This window comes from Sander lucioperca, chromosome 17, assembly GCF_008315115.2.
Source record: "Sander lucioperca isolate FBNREF2018 chromosome 17, SLUC_FBN_1.2, whole genome shotgun sequence".
Lineage (NCBI taxonomy): Eukaryota > Metazoa > Chordata > Actinopteri > Perciformes > Percidae > Sander > Sander lucioperca.
In genome coordinates, this window is record NC_050189.1 from 5,681,381 (window position 1) to 5,698,819 (window position 17,439).

Below are 17,439 nucleotides of genomic sequence, written 5' to 3' on the forward strand. Positions count from 1 at the left end.
CTAATCAACAAATTTGTGTCCCATATCAAATAATTTGACAGGTAAAGCTATAGTGCGTAGTTTCTGTCTCCTCCATGTAGAATTCTAAGTAATGACAACAACGCTGTCGGCGCATCCACATGATACAAGCCTTCCGTGATCGCACACGCGCCCCCACCCCTCCTCAATGCAGTTGCTAGTAGCCAAAGACGACACAGAGGATTAAAAAAACATGATGGACTCTTCAGAAGAGGTAATTATCTTCACTCGAGCTTCTGCGCGGGAAAGTCGCCGGACGACACAATTTTCTGAACATACAGAAATACAAAGAGAGTTGTGTGGAACTGATAGTCTTAATTAGCTTTGTATCAACTAATTTGGCAATGGCTTGAATGTAACGGACGTTCATTGATATCAAAAAGTTACGCACGAATGCTTTAAAGGGCAACAAAGATAAACGACAAAAAGAGCTCGATCCAAAAATTATGTTTACTGAAATTGTTTTTTTTTTTGTTTTTTTTTATTAGAAAGGACATTTTGGGGAAATTCATGATTGCAACTAATATTTCTTTTTCAAAATTCCAAAGGTTAATTAATTTAAGTACAGAGTGAGTATATCTGTCTCCAAAATGTCTCCCTTTAAAGCTGCATTAATCAATTTTTTTGCCATTCGGTGGCAGAATTACACAAAAAACAAGCTGACACAATTTTTTCTGGGTATGAAAGATGAGCAACCCATTTCATGCTATTTTTCATTTAATAAACTAAATATTGATTAATGCAGCTTCAACTTCATTTTCAAAATGTATTCCAACTATGCAACTATTAAACTTGAGTATCAATGTTTTTCCTTGAGTACCATAAATAGCTTTTTCCACCTCTTTATATCGATCGTTTCTTACCATTTTTTCTTTGTACAAGAACAAATGCAAATATTAACCAAATAAAAGACTAACAACTGCATAATTTTGTGACAATAAATGATGTGTCAGTGTGGTTATAACTGGTTGTCATAGTGCCGTCATTACTTCATGAGCAACAAAAGTCTAAAACTTCATAGAGACACCATAAATGATTTGACACATTTTATTAATGCTTAGATGATTGGCAGTTAAGCTGTGATTTCAAAACGGTCTCAAAAGCTGTGAACAGTACATCTTCTCATCTAAAAAAACTAAAGTGCATCAGCAAAACATCCTCATTCCTGGAGAACCAGCCCTGCGCGCACCCAGGCAGTTAAAGTTAAGTTTGACATATACTGGGAAACAATTCTGAGATATTTCACTTCATCATCAAATACTAAAGATTTATGTTCAAATTTCATTTTACTTAGCCTACTCTACTATTACATACTGTGCAACTATAACTTTAAGTAAACATACCCAAAAATATAATTAAGAATTTATTTATTATTATTTATTATGAAGACTTTCAGTATAGTTCTACACTTAATTTGTCCCTCATAGTCACTTAAAGGTGATAAGATAGTCTGGGTACGCTTGGTTATCATGGAACACAACATACATGTTGGGGTTGTCTATTTTGTCCACCACACTGTCGAAGCGGTCATGGGGCTGCTGGTCACTGCGAGGAGGAGGGACCCTCATGTCGCTTTGGCCCAGAGTGTAGATTCCTGTCAGGACTAGGGCCACGAAAATTAATGCAGAACCATCAGCAGCTGGCTTGGAGTAGGTGGGGTTGGCTGAGTAGCTGGCGTTTACCGCAAAGTAGGTTCCGTGACCGTATGCAGTTGCTGAGAATAAGAGGAAATATGGAATTAACAACAAGTCCTCCCATAGCTAAACCAGTCAGGAAAGTCATTTTAAGCCTTGGAATAAATGATTCATTCATTCATTTTTCTTGTGAGGACAGTCTCCGAATGACGAGAAGTTCTTCACAGAAATAAATGTCAATATAGTTGCTTTCAATCAGGGCTCTAGCCAGGATTTTAGAGATACTGAGGTCATCATTCCAGATCCTCCCAATGCAAACATAACCCCCTGTAATTTCAACCGTCCACCAAAAGGAAAGTCCGTAAAACTTTCTAATAAAATATTGTCATCTTTTATTGCCCTACCTGAAAGTTGTTTTTGTGTTGTAGAATCAGTCTGTAAAGTACCTACATGTATAAGAGTCAACTGTAGAATGTAAAACCCAGGTGTCCACAAATTCATGATCTCAGAGTCCTCAATGTTGGCTAAATCCCACTCTCTTTCACCAACTAGGAATTACTAATAACCAATAGCTAGTCCCTCTGTCAACAAACATTTCCCCCTCTCAACTCGCATAAACAGGTCCTGCATTCAATATTTGGCATTATTTTGGACCAGCTCATACACTGCTGAAGCAATGACTACTACATCTTTACCATTCTGCCCAGAAAAGCGCCTGTTGAACCCGGTTTTCATGATAGAGTCACAGTTGTCGTGGGTCGTCCCGTGATACAGAAGCTTTTCACTTGCTCCTCCCAGCTGATTGTTTTTATCAGAAAGTTGCTTCTTCTGCCCTTCATAGGCACGTCGCAGATGGACATTCTGCACGCGCTCGATCTATCAAAAAATAAAAAATAAAAATGAAAATAATGAGCTGCCAAATTTAGACTAATCTAGACTCTTTTCAAGTGCAATGCAGATATTATGCAATTACACTAGGACTATATAAAGATATCAATCAATCAATTTTATTTGCCACATGAAATCATACAAAAAATTCCAGTGAAATGTAACAATGTGAGATATAAAAGTAAGATATAAAATGTAAGATAACAAAAAGTTATATTCAGAATAGATGAAAGCTTTTAAGCTATCATAGATCTAAACAGAAGGGTTCCAAAATGAAATGTTGTGCACTCCATGTCTACAGACAATAAAATGTAGGCTTATCTTCTAGTGAAAGCTGCCCACCTTCAAAACAGTCTTCTGGACAGTTCGTTTGAAGGCCTCCTTCACTGTCCGGTATTCTGCAGACGACGGCTGTAGTGCAACCACCTTCAAAGATTCACCGGCAGCCATGTTGTCCCAGTACAGAGGAAGAGTGAAGTCTAAAAGGAGTTGTAGGACAAAATGGATAGAAAATTGTTAGAAATTCAGTGTAAATGTGCTTTTTTTTTCAAAACTAAATGTATACCATTACAAAATGCTGTTATGCATTTTGATTTTACCATTGTTGTAAACAGAGAAGCAGAATTGTATTTAGTAAGGAAAATAAAGTAAGTTATATTCTAAGAAAAATATTATAAGGTCTCAAATGTCCTGAAAGTTTTTGTAACATCTCAAAACTATCTTCTCACCTGAAAGATTCTCAAGTCGTTTCAGCTTCGCCGTGTGCCCAGGTAATGGTCCCGTGGCCTCCATCCTCTGCAGATTTACACTCCACTGGATTCTTTGTGCGTCCACTATCCCTCCTGCTACATCATTATTCTCCAGGTTGTGATTTGCTGTTTTGGGGAGTCGCTCCCAGTTGCCACTATGTCCCAGGATGCACCAAGACACACGGTTGTACAGATCCTCCTCCTCTCTGACTCTCACCTCTCTTCTGAGAGAACCGTGCAGACAGATGTTAATCAGCTGCATCACCTGGTTGACCCCATCTTTTAACCCGCTCACTGTTAAGGTGCCCTGGCCAGACTGGTCCTTCTGCACGTACAGACCATGGGTCTCCACCAGCTGCATCAGAATCTGCATGTCGTCCTGGGTGAGGCCTTCCAGCTCTTCCTTTTTGAAGGTTTGAGTGGAGCACTGAGCCTGATACAGATCCTTCAGCTTTGTCATGGCATCGTCAACATCCTTTCTTGAGAGACCCAAGAACAGGAAGACAGACTGCTGACTTGCGGAGCTAATACGGAGGATGCTTAGGTCTGCGCTCACAGACAAAGGGGGCTGTTGTTGTTGTTGTTGTAGTAGTACATGAGGCAACTGAGGTACTGGCACTGCAAGGTAGGTAAAACGATAACAATCAGTGACAATTCCCAAGAAAATAAGATCATTTTGATAAAAGAGACAAATTCTAAGCAACCACTAAAGAAAAAGGCTGTTTTGTGAGTCACCTCTGTTTATTACAGCAGTGGAAAACATTTGCATTGCTTCATCTTTAAAAGCCAAGAAGACATTGATCTTAATCAGGACGAGGCGGATGTCAGTGAGAAAGTAAAGAGGAGTGGACGACGTGGCTGCCTTGATCCCTTGGAGGATGGCACTTGCCACGACACCAGGGTCCAACCCACCAGCTCCTGCACACACAGAATGCAGAATATTACTAGCAGAATTAAAACTGACTACAAAATTGACATTCAGGCATTGCGAAAGTTCAGACTCACCAGCACAAATGGCAGGAATGGCGACAGACTTCAACTCGTACGATTCACAATATTCAACAATGTGACACACCAGCTGTTGGATGATGACAGCATCCTTTTCCCCACAGACATGGAAAATGGCTTTACAGGGGAACAATCCAGCCTGGGACACAAAAATGTCTCCTCGATTCGCTTTTCCTACGCACAAAACAACACAGACGAGATGAGTAAGAAGCTGTAAGTGTGTGTTACTTGATAAATGTCAAGCTGGTCCTCTTTTCTCACCTGCTCTAAGTTCAGCCTCCACCTCTGGTCCAGCTAGGGTTAAGATGTCTTTGCACACACCATCTGTAGAACAAAGATTATATTTATAATCAGTGGTCAAATGAAACTTAAATTAAATTAAATTTACTGAAGTACAATAAAAAGTACTTTGCTTGTGTATTTCCATTGGTTGCTACATTATACTTCTACTCCAATATATTTTGGAGGCAAGTATTGTACTTTTTACTCAACTAGGCCTACATTTATTTTATAGCTTTAGTTTGCAGATACAGATTTTTAATACAAAGTATAAACTAACAAATGATGATATATTATTACAGATTAAACTACCCAGAAGTATATAAAGTAACTAAAATTAGCTGCACATTAACCAGCTGCAACATTAAAGTTATGAACACATTAACGAATTACTAATTATAATCCAGTAATATATGATAATTATAAAATGCTCCATTTTGCATAAAGAGTAGGCTACTTTTGGTACTTTAATGGCTATATTTTGATGATAATACCTTTGTAGTCTTAGGTAAGATTTTAAAAAGCAATACCTCTACTTGTAAATATTGTACACTCTGATATTGCTATAAAAATCCTAAATATCTTCTTCCATCTCTGACAGCCATGACGGCCATGTAAGGCTGTATTTTCAGCTTAAATGCTAATTTCAGCATGGAAACGTATGATAGGCTATATCCACTAATCAGCAGTTATCACCAAGTAAAGCTGAGGCTGATGGTAATGCCATTAGCTTTACAAATAGACTGTAAACATAAGGGTTTCAACCAAAGCACGCGCGGTGGCAAGGGGGCGCTCGAGCTTCATCCCCAAAAGGTCCAAGGACCCTCTAAAATGTCCTCATTTACAAAAAAAAAAAAAAAAAAAAAAAATATTCATATTAAAATATTTGTAGTAATTTCATGCAAACTCGACCCATGATGACCCCTGCCCCCCTATTGTTGAACCCGTCTTCTGATTGGTTGCTCAAAGCTCACGCGGTTGGCTCAGGTTTGACAGTACTATCCCAGTTTGGATGAATTACGGTAGTTAGCTAAACAAAACTAAACAGGTAGCCTAAGTTTTTGCGCTGTATGGTACGCTAAAACGAGTGAAGGTGGAAGTTGACAGTGATGTAGAAAGATAGAATACGTGACGATAATGTGTCTGCTGAACTTCACCTGGCAAAGCGCCATTTAATAAGAAGAAAACAATGGGGTTACTGGCAACAGAGGAACATCTGATGCACTTGTGCTATTAGGCCATATCAGAATGCTTTCCCGGATTTATTCAGTTGTGTATCTCTTTGACATTGCGTGACGCCTCTCATATCGGCTGCATGAGACCGGAGTTTTTCGTGCTTTATGTCAGTTTAAAGACACACCTGAGGACAAGCTAATGTTACCTAGCTCAGCTGGCTCCATGGGAACTAACGTTAGAGGCTGTGACTGGTGAGTACATATTTATTTAACCTGATTATTAGCTCTCAGTTAAGGACCTTAGTATTATTGTTAGTACAAATTGTGCATTTTGTCATCGCCGTTGCTAGTGATGGTTGTCTAGTGAAAGTGGTTGATACAGTATGTGCTGGCTACAATTTATAATAGTTTTATAGCACATATAATTGATGATGGTATTAATGTTGTGAGCTGCCGTTTTGCCATTTGAAAATGTTTTGTATGGCTTCTGATTGTATAAAAACTAAACAAAAGTATTGAACAAATTTAAATGTTGATCAGATGATTGTGCCTGCATAAAAAGTTAAGGGATCACCAAACCTATTATTCATCCAGTGGGGAGCATGCAAACATGACAGTGTGTACTTCATTTCATGGTAATGAATGCAATAGTAACAATAACGGAATCATAAAATTGTCAACCTTATGGTGGCACTAAAGGAAAAGTAAAGGGCTCACCAAGTCATTAGGATACATCAACTGGGAACCATGAGTGTCTGTACCGAATTTTGTACCAATCCATCACGTAAATGAATAAATGAAAGCATTGACCTGCTGGTGATTAGCTTTTTTTAAGGCCTCCATCAGTTCTCACTTACCGTTTTGAAAGTTAACAAAGTCGGTCGAGTTCACAACAGCATCTGTAACCTCATTAGTGATGTCCCCAAACACCAGCTGTAGTTTAACCCTACTTCCCACTGTCATTGTGATGTCATCAAGATCACTAGTGAGGGACCTGAAGATTGCTAAGAGAAATAACACAATTTATTTCATATTTGTCTGATATTTAATCTGAGAAGTGGCAATGGTGAAATATCAAATTGCTAATGAATAGTTAAAACAATGTTTTAAAGGTTACAAATTTGTTGTTCTTGTAATTAAGAGTAATTCTAAGTAGTCTTAGCAGTTTACCTTGGCCTCCCTGGTTCATATTTGAGCTGAGGTGTCTGTTGACATCATGGTAGCACTGTAAATAAGAACGCCACCATTAAACACTTTGTCATCGATAAACCATGCATGCATGCATCTTACAAACCAGTTGTTCAAGTGTTGATAGTCACCTCCTCAGAGTCAGGATAGTCTGGTTTAATGACAATGTGGATGGTGGAGAGAGACCCAGATGATGCAGATAATCCAAACTGGCAAATGTTCTCAGTCAGCACTTGAATGGCTTCTCTCAGCGGGTATTTTAAAACAACTCCAGGTCCGATAACTGGAAATGCCACTGAGCACAAGCCCAGCTGTACACAGAGGTCCAAACACTTCTTCAGCCCATTACCAAGCACCTGCAAAACAGAAATCAGACATAGTGTTTTCAAAAGGTACTCCTTCATTCAACATTGCTTTCTAAAATGTGTGAAGAAAGCTAACATAACGTAAATTTGAGTTTTGTGGAGCTTAACTTAATTATGATTGAAGAACGTTTTGACTGAAGTCTCTGAAAAAAAAGTACCATTGAGGAGAAACATATAAACTAGCTTGTTTAAAGCATACTCCCGTAACATAACATCATGAATGTCATAGTGATTCTTTTTCGATCCAACCACTGAGGTTTTAGTCAACCAATAGCATTTTCTGTTAAGATTCTGCCTGAAGAAAATGTTGTACATTCAAATCCTCAATTAGAATCATCAATATTCCTGGCATTTAAATGCAAAAACAATATTTCTATTGTGCTGCTATGAAGTCCACTACATTGGTTTTATGTCAGTAAGTGGACCTTTAATTTGAACTCGTCTTTTGCCCTCACCCATAGTATTTTCTCTTTTGAACACTTTTGAAGTATTTTACTTTACCTGCACACTCTGCCCTCTGACTCCATCCCATGGCAAGCACTCAATGAAGAAGAGCTTGGAGCAGCCCAGAGATGGAGGCGCATCAACCTGCAGAACATCACCAGGGACTAGGGTACAATTCGCTGCCATAAAGTCAAACTTTGACTTGATTGCGTTCCCGGCTTTATTCAACAGGCATTTACCAATATTAGTAGAAGTTAGCTGCCTGTTGAGCATGGGAACCACCAACACATGCACCTGTTGAAATAATATAAAATATCAATGCCGGTGGTTGCATTGCTGCTGTATTATGTAATATAGAGTAGAATAGTAAATGTCAAACCTGCTCATCCACCAAACTGCCAAGGCTGATCTTCAGACTTGTCTTGTTGACCACAATACTTCCAACAGTGCTGCTGCGCAATCTGGGCATGGGTCGGACTGTGAAGCTGCTGGTGCTGGGGCAGGTGATGCTTCGTGGTTTAATTTTTGCATTTGAGGAGTGCACACCTTGCTGTTCTCTGACAATAACATGACAGGAGGTCTCGACCAGCTCCTTGCCTACTTTACCCTCTGCTTGGAAGTACCGCTGAGCCCCCGGTCCATCTAGAACCAGAGTGTCTGACGTCAGACTGGCTAGTGCTGAGATTAGAGCCTGCTGGGTCTCCTGGACCAGACAACGGGGACCAGACACAAGCACACAAGGGTATGGCAAATGTGAGGCTTTTAAGGTCACCTTGGTTTGCTTCATGCCAATCAGTCCTAAAATTTTATCAAAACAGTCGAGCAGTTCAGGATGCGGTAGGTTCAGCACTTCTTGTGTCTCGACTTGGTTCATCTGGTAGTCATGCAGAACCTCTTTGAGCTTGTTCACATTTTCACTGTAGCCCACAAGTTGTACCTTGATGGTTGCAGTTCCTGGGATGAAGCTGACATCCACTCTGAGCTCTCGAGAGTTTGCCTTGTTCTTGGCTTTAATGAGGATTTCCTTCACTCTGTCTAGATCTGGAGGTACAGCTGCAGCTCCCTGCAGCGGCACATTGGCCACAGTAAGATCTCTCTGCACTGCTGCCTCAGCCTCATCCAGGGCATCAGAGGACAAACTGGACAGGACTAGATCTGACACCACCTCTAGGGAAACAGGATTTCTGAGGCTCTGCTGGAAGCGAGCCTGGTACTTTGAGATGACACAGCTGGATGTTATAAAGGTCATTAAAGCTGGGCAGAGCTTAACTCTCTTTTCCTTTACATTTTTGATTAGTTCATCAAGTTTCGTAGCTCCTGACTGCACCTCCTTGTCAGGGCCCTCCAAGATGATCATGCCGCTGCCTAATATGATTTTAACATCTGGGTAATGTGCACGCATTTCTCGACTAAACTCTTCTTCTACCAGTTTGAATTTCTTCTTCACAATTGGTAATTCTTTCCGGGTTGGCAGGCTCTTCTCCAGGATTGCAATCCTCTCATTTACAGCCTCAACTTCTCCCACAACTACTGCATAGCCGCTCTCCGTGTACACTTTGATATTGTCGGTCACCAAGGAGGGGTTCTGCAGTAGGATTTTGATTTTTTTTGGCTCAACCACGTGATAGCAAAGGTAGGTCTCAGTAAGATAGATTAAGACCTTATCCACCTGTATCTCCCATTTCTCTGCAGCACCAAAGGATCCTCCAGGCCCCTTCTCAATATCCCCCCTAACCACTGCCTCCTCCTTATCAAAATCCAACTCCACTGTGCAGCCGATAGAAGAGAGTTGCTTCTGTAAGACTTTATGTGCTTTAAGGTTGTCTCTCAGGAAATACAGGAGGAAAATATCCAGCTGGAAAATCTTCTCAAGGCCTTTTGTGTTTGCTTTTGTGAATGTCTAAAGAAGAAAAGCAATATCAAACAAAATAATTATTTTATAGCAATGTAAGTCTAGTAAGAGACATGTTTATAATCTATAAATTACAAAAAAATCTTAAAGATATATATAATCAGCCTACACTTCACCATTTTGATTATCAGAGCTTGAATGTGCTCAGAAACAAACTTGTCTAGCCAGATTCTTTGGCTCTGACGTTTGTGATTGTGTGTTTACTGGTATCATAAAAGCATCAGCGAAGTTTCTTTGTACCTGTGATTGACTAGTGGATGGCTGATCAAGTGGTGAATTAGTTCGGCTCACAGTCAGACGTAGTTCTCCAGAAGGAAGGGAGATGCTGTGAAACTTCCTCTGCAAAACCCTTTCCTGGTCTGTAAAAAAACAGAAAGTTCAAGGTTTCAACAAAACCCAACATTTAAACTAGAACTGCAAAGTGTATTCTACCTGTAACTCATTTTAACTAAATGAGATTCCTTACCTTCTTTTTCCTTGAAACAGATTTTATAGGTGTTGCCTCCAGCCTTTTCAATCATTCCACAATCCCCTCCCCCAGAATCCCGTCTTTTTTGAAAGTGCCTCCTGATTTTCTCCTTGTCTCTGTCTTTCAGATCTTTCGCTTCAAAGAACAACGCATGTTGGTATTCATCCATTTTACCTACAGTTCTCAACTTAAAAACCTTTAAGTATGGCACTTCTTAGTACACCACCATGGCTGTTCCGTGAACAATCTCATCTGAATTTGTTAGTTTCACTTTCACTTAACTCACTTCACCTCACGTCATGATTACATGTTTGCAATTAGACACACCCAATGACCTACCTAGTTAATGTTTACTTTTACCATACTGTGGTCAGTGGTACTGTAATGTAGTGATAAGGGTAGGTAAGGGTAACTATTCCATCAATTATGATGATGACACCATTTCGCACATTTTGGTTTCATATGATTAAATTTAAATCCTAAACTAACAATGGGCAGTGGGTTTGTCAGAGCTTGTTTGAAGAAACCAGCTGCCTGCTGCTGCTGAAAGGGGGGTTTCAGCAGCAGGAGGGTTTAGAGAGATGATGCTTCAAATCCTCAAATTAGCAGATAAAAATTCTGGGCACGATTTATGATTTTCTTTCCCCCAAATGATGTCCATAAGTTATTTTGCTTCAAAGAACAATGGGTGTCGATATTCATCCATTTTACCTCAAATTCTGAACTTGAAGGAAAGGTTTCTCATCAAGTATGGCAACTGTGTATCACCCAGCTCCTCAGTAAAAGGAACCTTAGCTGCTTAAATTTAGTTTCAATCCAAGTACTGAAAGCATTTTTTCCCCCCATAGTTACATTGGGTGTTGGCAAATGCACACGCCCAAAATGAAACACAGCATTTCTGCCTCATTGTACATGAATCATGATAGTGATGGTGATAAAAGTTATAATGGGGATAAGAATAATGATGTCTATACAGTATATAGGTAGGTATCATAAGGACAATTATTCATCCAATAATGAGGGTGACGACATTTGTTTTGTTTAGGCATTTTATGTGTTTGTGTATTCGATAACAGATAGTAGATAGATTACAGGAAATGAGGGGAGAGCGATATGGGCAATGTTATCTCCTGAGTCCTGACATCAATGGTTTCTGATAGTTCCTCAATTTAGTATGTTGTGATTTCACACCATAAAAAATGTTTTGCCGGATGAAGGTCTAGTACTGAAACGTTGGCATTAAATTTATCTTAATATTAGACAGTGTGCGGGAGTTTCACCATAAAAAAATAAAAACCAAAAGGGACAACAAGAAGTTCTGGAGTAAAACTGACATCCTGCATCTTTACAGCACCAAACCACTAGGTGTCCTACTTAGACTAAAAACTCAGTTGGAGCCTGCCAAACAATAGACTTTTACAAACTCATATAGTCAAATTAATGGCACAATTTCTACAGAAGATGATAAACAGATCCAGTTATTTGCACAAATCCAAGGAAAATTGTGGTTTGTCATGTTTTTGTGTTAGTTTTGCTTCATGTGGTTAACCAGTATTTAAGTATTTATTGTGTTTACATGTTCACAGTTATGTTTAATTTTTTGTAAGTGCATCTCTGCTAAACAAACAATTTGGAGTATGTGTGGCAAACTAGCCTCAATTCACAGGTCCACTTATCAGCTTTTGTTGGAGCTTTCAACTGGATCTCACAGTATTCATCAGCAAATAGAGCTGATGCTAAGCAGAGGCCTGTACTACGAAGCAAGATTTGGCGTTAACAAGCTAACTTCAGGTTCAACCCAGGGTTTTCTGTACCACGAAGGTGGATCACTTGTTATCGGGTTCAATCGCGGTGGTAATTTATGCTGAACACCTAACCTGGTCGGGAGCAGGTTATGTTGGAGATTAGAGATCAACCGCCTACTGACCAATCAATACTCGATTGATAACGGCGTCACCGCTCTTAAAATCAGGGGGAGCTCGGTGCGCAGAGAGAGAGAGGGAGAAAGGGTTGCGCACATAAAAGTTAAAACATTTAGAGACCGACAAGCCCGTTAGCATTCCCTGATGTGTATATTTATGAAATACATAGATTGTAATGGGAGGGAATTACATATCGGTTTGGCTTCCCACTGCCAGGGTTGCAACTGAAATAAAAGGCTAAAGCAACGGCAGTTTATGGAAAGTGCACAAGTGTAATTATGGTCAGATCTTGGTCCTGACTGATGGGGAAGTGATATTGATAAGCGTTGTGATTTACGCATTTACAGCGTCGGCTATTCCTGTTTTAGGAAGCAGCGACTGTATTGCGTTTTGCCTGCAAAACTGTGTCTGTGTTATTCATTTTATGTAGAATTATAATTTCCTCTTCTTATGTAAAATATGCGGCTCTGGTAGATGTTTGCGATTAGTCGTGCTGTGCAAACACCGCCTCTTTTGTGTGAACGCGCGCGCCGCTGGATTGGGAAACCCTGGGTTGACTGAACTAGTTGTTAACCACCGTCGTGATACAGCTTATGCAGGACTGCGGTTGTTAGGTTAGGTGAAGCCGGGTAACTGAAAGAAATCCAGGACATGTTGATCTTGCTTCGTAGTACAGGCCTCAGGTCATTCACATTCAACACCCTCACACCCCACCCACGCACACATGACCAAGACCTTAGGTAAAGTTATTACAACTAAGCCAGTTCCATATGCTGATGAAGACTGTGAGATGCAGTTGAAAGCTCAGAATATAGCAGTGACTAGGTCCTAAATATGACACACACACTGTTTCCAAGATCATGATCATTTGATGATTTTTTAGTTGTTGCTCAAAACCAAAACCTTGTTCATGTGTTGTTGTTGTTTTGTTTTGTTTTTTAGAAAATGAATTATTAATAAGTGCTAGCATCCGGTGTTGAGGTTCAGTCTGAAAAGGTGGGTTTTTAGCCTGTGGCAGACTGAAGGGTTTTTTACGGCTGGTGCACGAAGTCGCGACACCAGATGCTAGTAATGCAACGTGCGGTGAGTGTGAGTCTACTGTCTATGGTGTGAGTGAGTGTACGCTGTGGCAAAAGAACGGAGGAAAAATCAAATGACGGAAAAATGGGAAAATGCAAGTTTCAGCAGAAGTGGTTGGAGGAATGAACTATTCAGAACCTGGTTAAAGCCCGTCGACGGTAATGGCTCCCCATGGGTGGATTTTCCTCACCTGGATCCTCAGTGTGGGTGTATTTGTGTGTGGTGGGGAGGACAGAGGGTATTCCCCCTTAGAAACCAAAGTCTGGCTACACCCTGTTTCAATACAAGCTTTCAGTTCAGATGGCGGTGCTTACTTGAAGTTAGTCTAACTTTTGGGACTGGTTGACATGATTCTGGCGAATTTGCCTACTGCCGTAAGCAGTATAGGTTCATTACTTTTAATTATCGGTGCATGTTGTTTTGAGATCCGCGGGGCAGAGACGCGAGCTGCTCAGTGAACAGTGTTTTAAATATTTATATTTCTGTTGTGTTCTTATTTTGTGAAGCACTTTGTGTTGCGTTTAATGACTGTAAACCGGCTTGTGAGGCATCTGACAGTTAAATTTGGATTTTCAAATATTAAAAATTGGCATTGTCAAATGCTTACAATTTGTGTGTGAAAGTATCTGCAGTTGGACATGGGCATGAAATTAGTTGAAAGTGGCATGAAAAAGGGCATGTAAAAGCATGAAATGATATTTGATACCTGCAGAAACCCTGGATGGACAGGTCTCATGCATACTTCCCTTCCACTTAAGTAATACAAGCTCAGTCCTATTCATGTTTAGTGTAATTTAAATCAACCCTGAGATGTCTGGCAGTGATGTACACGTGGGAGCATCAACTAGACAAAGGTCTGTTGTCAAAGTTGGCCTTACTCCAAGTCTTTTCTTTTTTTACTGAAATAAACTGAGCTAAGTTAAAGCTCAAGAGAGAGAATGAAGTGGAGACACCTCAGTGTAACTGTGGCATTGTGTTGACCAGAAGGGGACTGATAGAAGTCTTGGGCTTATCAGAGGGGCACCAGGGCTAACTGGCACTGTCCAAAGGGGCACTTATTCTGGCATCAGGGTCACTGGGGCTGTCCAAAGGGGCACTTAGGTTGACCAGAGGGAACTTGGAGTAACTAGAGCAGCACTTTGAGGCAAGTGGGGGGCACATGGACCAACCAGAGGAGCATTTAGGGTGTATTTGAGTTCCCTGTTATACCCCTTCCCGTCATAGATTTTCCTTAGAAACTTACGTATTTTTTTCTTATTTGGATTTTGCTCAGAATACACAGTATTTGTGTGCTGGGATAACAGCTGTCTAAACTTACGTTAAGCAGAGAAGTTTAGAAATGACTCAATCATGGGATGTTTATTATCTAAATTCTTTATGATTGCACAGTAATCTTTCCCTTTTATTCTGACTAATGCACTACACTTTTAGTTTTGTTTAGACTACAACTGAAGCCAAGAAGCAAGCAGCAACATGTTATTTTATAATTGAGTTGAATGAGTTTCAGTACTATATTGCCAAACATTGGGGGGCACATTGACCAACCAGAGGGACATTTAGGGTGTATTTGAGTTCCCTGTTGTCCCCCTCCCCATCATAGATTTTCCTTAGAAACTTACGTATGACTGTTAACAATAATAATAAGGACCACGAGCATAGATGCATATCTGTGTGCAAGGGGTAATTTGGGTGAACAGAAACTTTAATATTTCCTATGCATAAAACTATATTATTATATTGAAAATGTAGGTACAGTAGCCATGTTACCACTGTTAAATGTATGTTTAAGTTGGATGGGTGATCAGTGTTATGAGTATTTAAACTAATTTGTGGGTGGGTGGTGATGGCGCAGTGGATATGACACATACCTTTGGTGTGGGAGACCCAGGTTTGAATCCCACTGCAATACATCAACCAATGTGTCCCTGAGCAAGACACTTAACCCCTAGTTGCTCCAGAGGAGTGTGACATCTGACATATATAGCAATTGTAAGTCACTTTGGATAAAAGCGTCAGCTAAATGTAATGTGATGTAATTTCTATAACTTATCTGATAAAGACAGGAAAAACAATCATCAAACAAACTGACAGGAACTGTTGAATTAGAGTTTTAATGTCACAATAATGTTAACATATGCAAGTGTTCTAAGTGGCTCATTTTCTTCCCACTGCTCCTGGTGTCAGCACACAGTCAGCAAGCAGAGCTAAATTAGGACTTGTTCTCAAAGTTCTTCTTTCCAAAAAACCTGCCCAAAATAGGTAATCCATTATAGTACATGCGTAGGCTTAAAATGGAAAATGTGTATTATTAGGGACCGTTCGGTATTTATGGAATGGACCACCGGAGGAAAATAGGGGAGGGTCATCCAACATTTTTTAGTCTGGGTGGGGGGGTCACCCAACTTTTTTATTCATGAAAAGAGCAAAATTTCAAAGTGGCTTGTTTGGTGCATATTTATCCATGTAGCTCTCAGTCTCGGCCCCCTAGCAGATGGGTCTGACCCCATACGCGGAGTTTGCTGGGGGGGCAGGAGGAGCACTGCCCCCCTGGTGGCTCAAACGGGTAATTGCATTGTTTAAAAAATGAGTGGAATAATTACATCTGGCATGACCACATATTAAATAAATATCTTAAATAACACAAAACAACTAAACGGTGGTAGGTAATACATCAGATTTCATATACTGCTTTAGTAAAAAAAATATTACCTGGCTGACGATGGGAGCAGCAGGATGCAAAAACGAAAGTTACTGTTGCACTATGTCTGGACATCTTGCCGTGCCAACCTTGCAATAAAGGTTTCCTAAATGCCATGTATATAAATGTGATGTCAGCTTACTAATTGATTGCGGGTTTTGTATAGATTTGGACTTTTATACGTTTATTCCACTTTGTATAAACGGCGTAGTGGAGAGGCCTCGTTCACCTGTTTGGAGCTGGCTGGTGAATGTGACGCTTGTATAGGCCTTGCTGGATACACCGTGACCCTTTTTGTGGATCTACTGATCGCTGTGGATTACTTTTTTTCGTGTCATTAGACTATGGCAAAATACGGATCTTTTTTTCTCAACGTGTCTTAACGTTTTATGGTGAGTTTGGAGAGGCATCTCAACAGACTGTAGGTCCAACACTGATTGTTCACCGTTACATTTTAGTTGAATGTAAGCGTCTGTCTATTGCGTTCCAAAACAGCCGTGCCGCGATTGGATTTCATAAGGGCGAATTGTTAAATTGTTACAATGTAACTTAAAATCTGCTTTAAAAATAAACATAAATGTTTTGGAATATAATATTAAGCTTCGGCAGCTTTACCTATGTGTTAAAATATACAATGACGATAGTGACGAGTCCATAGCAACCAGTGTTGAATTGGTTAGCCTATATCCCAGCGTCCTTTGCTGAGTGGTCTCAATGTTTTATTGTTCTATTTCATATGAATACTAGTTTACTAGAGGAGTAACTTAGTATTTTAAGTAATGCAGTAATGCATGAAGTGTGCATTTATATGGAGGAAATATTTATTCATAATTAGTGGGAATGCTGTTCAGCAGCATTCCAACTATTGTTGTTCCTGTCGGCCATTTTGTTTATTATTTTTAGTGGGAATGCTGTTCAGCAGCATTCCAACTATTGTTATCCTGTTCTTTATTTATTCTTATTCCGTACGTTTTTTGGCTCTCTGTAACTTCAGCTATTAAAACCATTCAACTTTTAAAATGTTCAGCTCTTTCAGCTAATGATGGGACTTCTTCAACTTTTTTTCTACTATTTATACTTTTTAAAATATTAAGCTTTTTATGACTTTTTTTTAACATTGAAGTGAATGAGAGCATGCTTCAAATCCTTCAAATCTTCTTCCGCTCCCAAAATTTTCAGCTCCTTCATACTTTCACCTACAGACGCCAAACAAACTTTAAAATGTTCACAAAATATTCAGGTATTAGGCTCTATCTTTTCAGTTTGATATCTTTTACAGTTTTTGTGAAAAAGCTGTTTAAGTTTAGTGATCATTTCAGGATTATTCTGCGTTTCTAGTGAGTGTGTATTGCGTCTGGCAGAGTGGATGATGTCATCGTTAGAGTGCAGCAGCTTAGGAAAATTATCTTTGTCCCCTCTCTATAAATTGCTCTCACGCCCACAATATCTACTTGTCATACACAATTTATACTTCAAAACGTAGGTATTTTTGTATTTAAAATTGTATTTTTTAGGTATTCTCAGTTATGCGATATGCCTTATACTTTTGGCTCGATGAGCTTCCAAATGACAAGAGTTCCACATCTCCCTCCATTCACGGCCATGTTAAA

General features: G+C 39.7%; 1 protein-coding gene across 2 annotated transcripts; it reads right to left on the reverse strand.

Moving 5' to 3' along the window:
- Nucleotides 1-562: 562 nt before the first annotated feature.
- On the reverse strand, nucleotides 563-10,650 carry LOC116043327 (protein mono-ADP-ribosyltransferase PARP14-like). Of its 2 annotated transcripts, XM_031289936.2 has the most exons (15): nucleotides 10,127-10,650; nucleotides 9,901-10,019; nucleotides 8,295-9,648; nucleotides 8,128-8,261; nucleotides 7,806-8,042; nucleotides 7,071-7,295; nucleotides 6,922-6,976; nucleotides 6,609-6,755; nucleotides 4,559-4,621; nucleotides 4,295-4,471; nucleotides 4,025-4,207; nucleotides 3,269-3,907; nucleotides 2,883-3,019; nucleotides 2,348-2,528; nucleotides 563-1,732 (listed from the first exon to the last, which is right to left on the reverse strand). In XM_031289936.2, the coding sequence occupies exons 1-15, from the start codon at nucleotides 10,296-10,298 to the stop codon at nucleotides 1,446-1,448; spliced, it is 4,110 nt and encodes a 1,369-aa protein (XP_031145796.1). In that variant the 5' UTR covers nucleotides 10,299-10,650; the 3' UTR covers nucleotides 563-1,445. The 2 variants fall into 2 exon arrangements, with proteins under 2 accessions (XP_031145796.1, XP_031145795.1); XM_031289935.2 differs by having other exon boundaries at nucleotides 8,128-9,648.
- Between the last annotated feature and the right edge of the window lie 6,789 nt (nucleotides 10,651-17,439).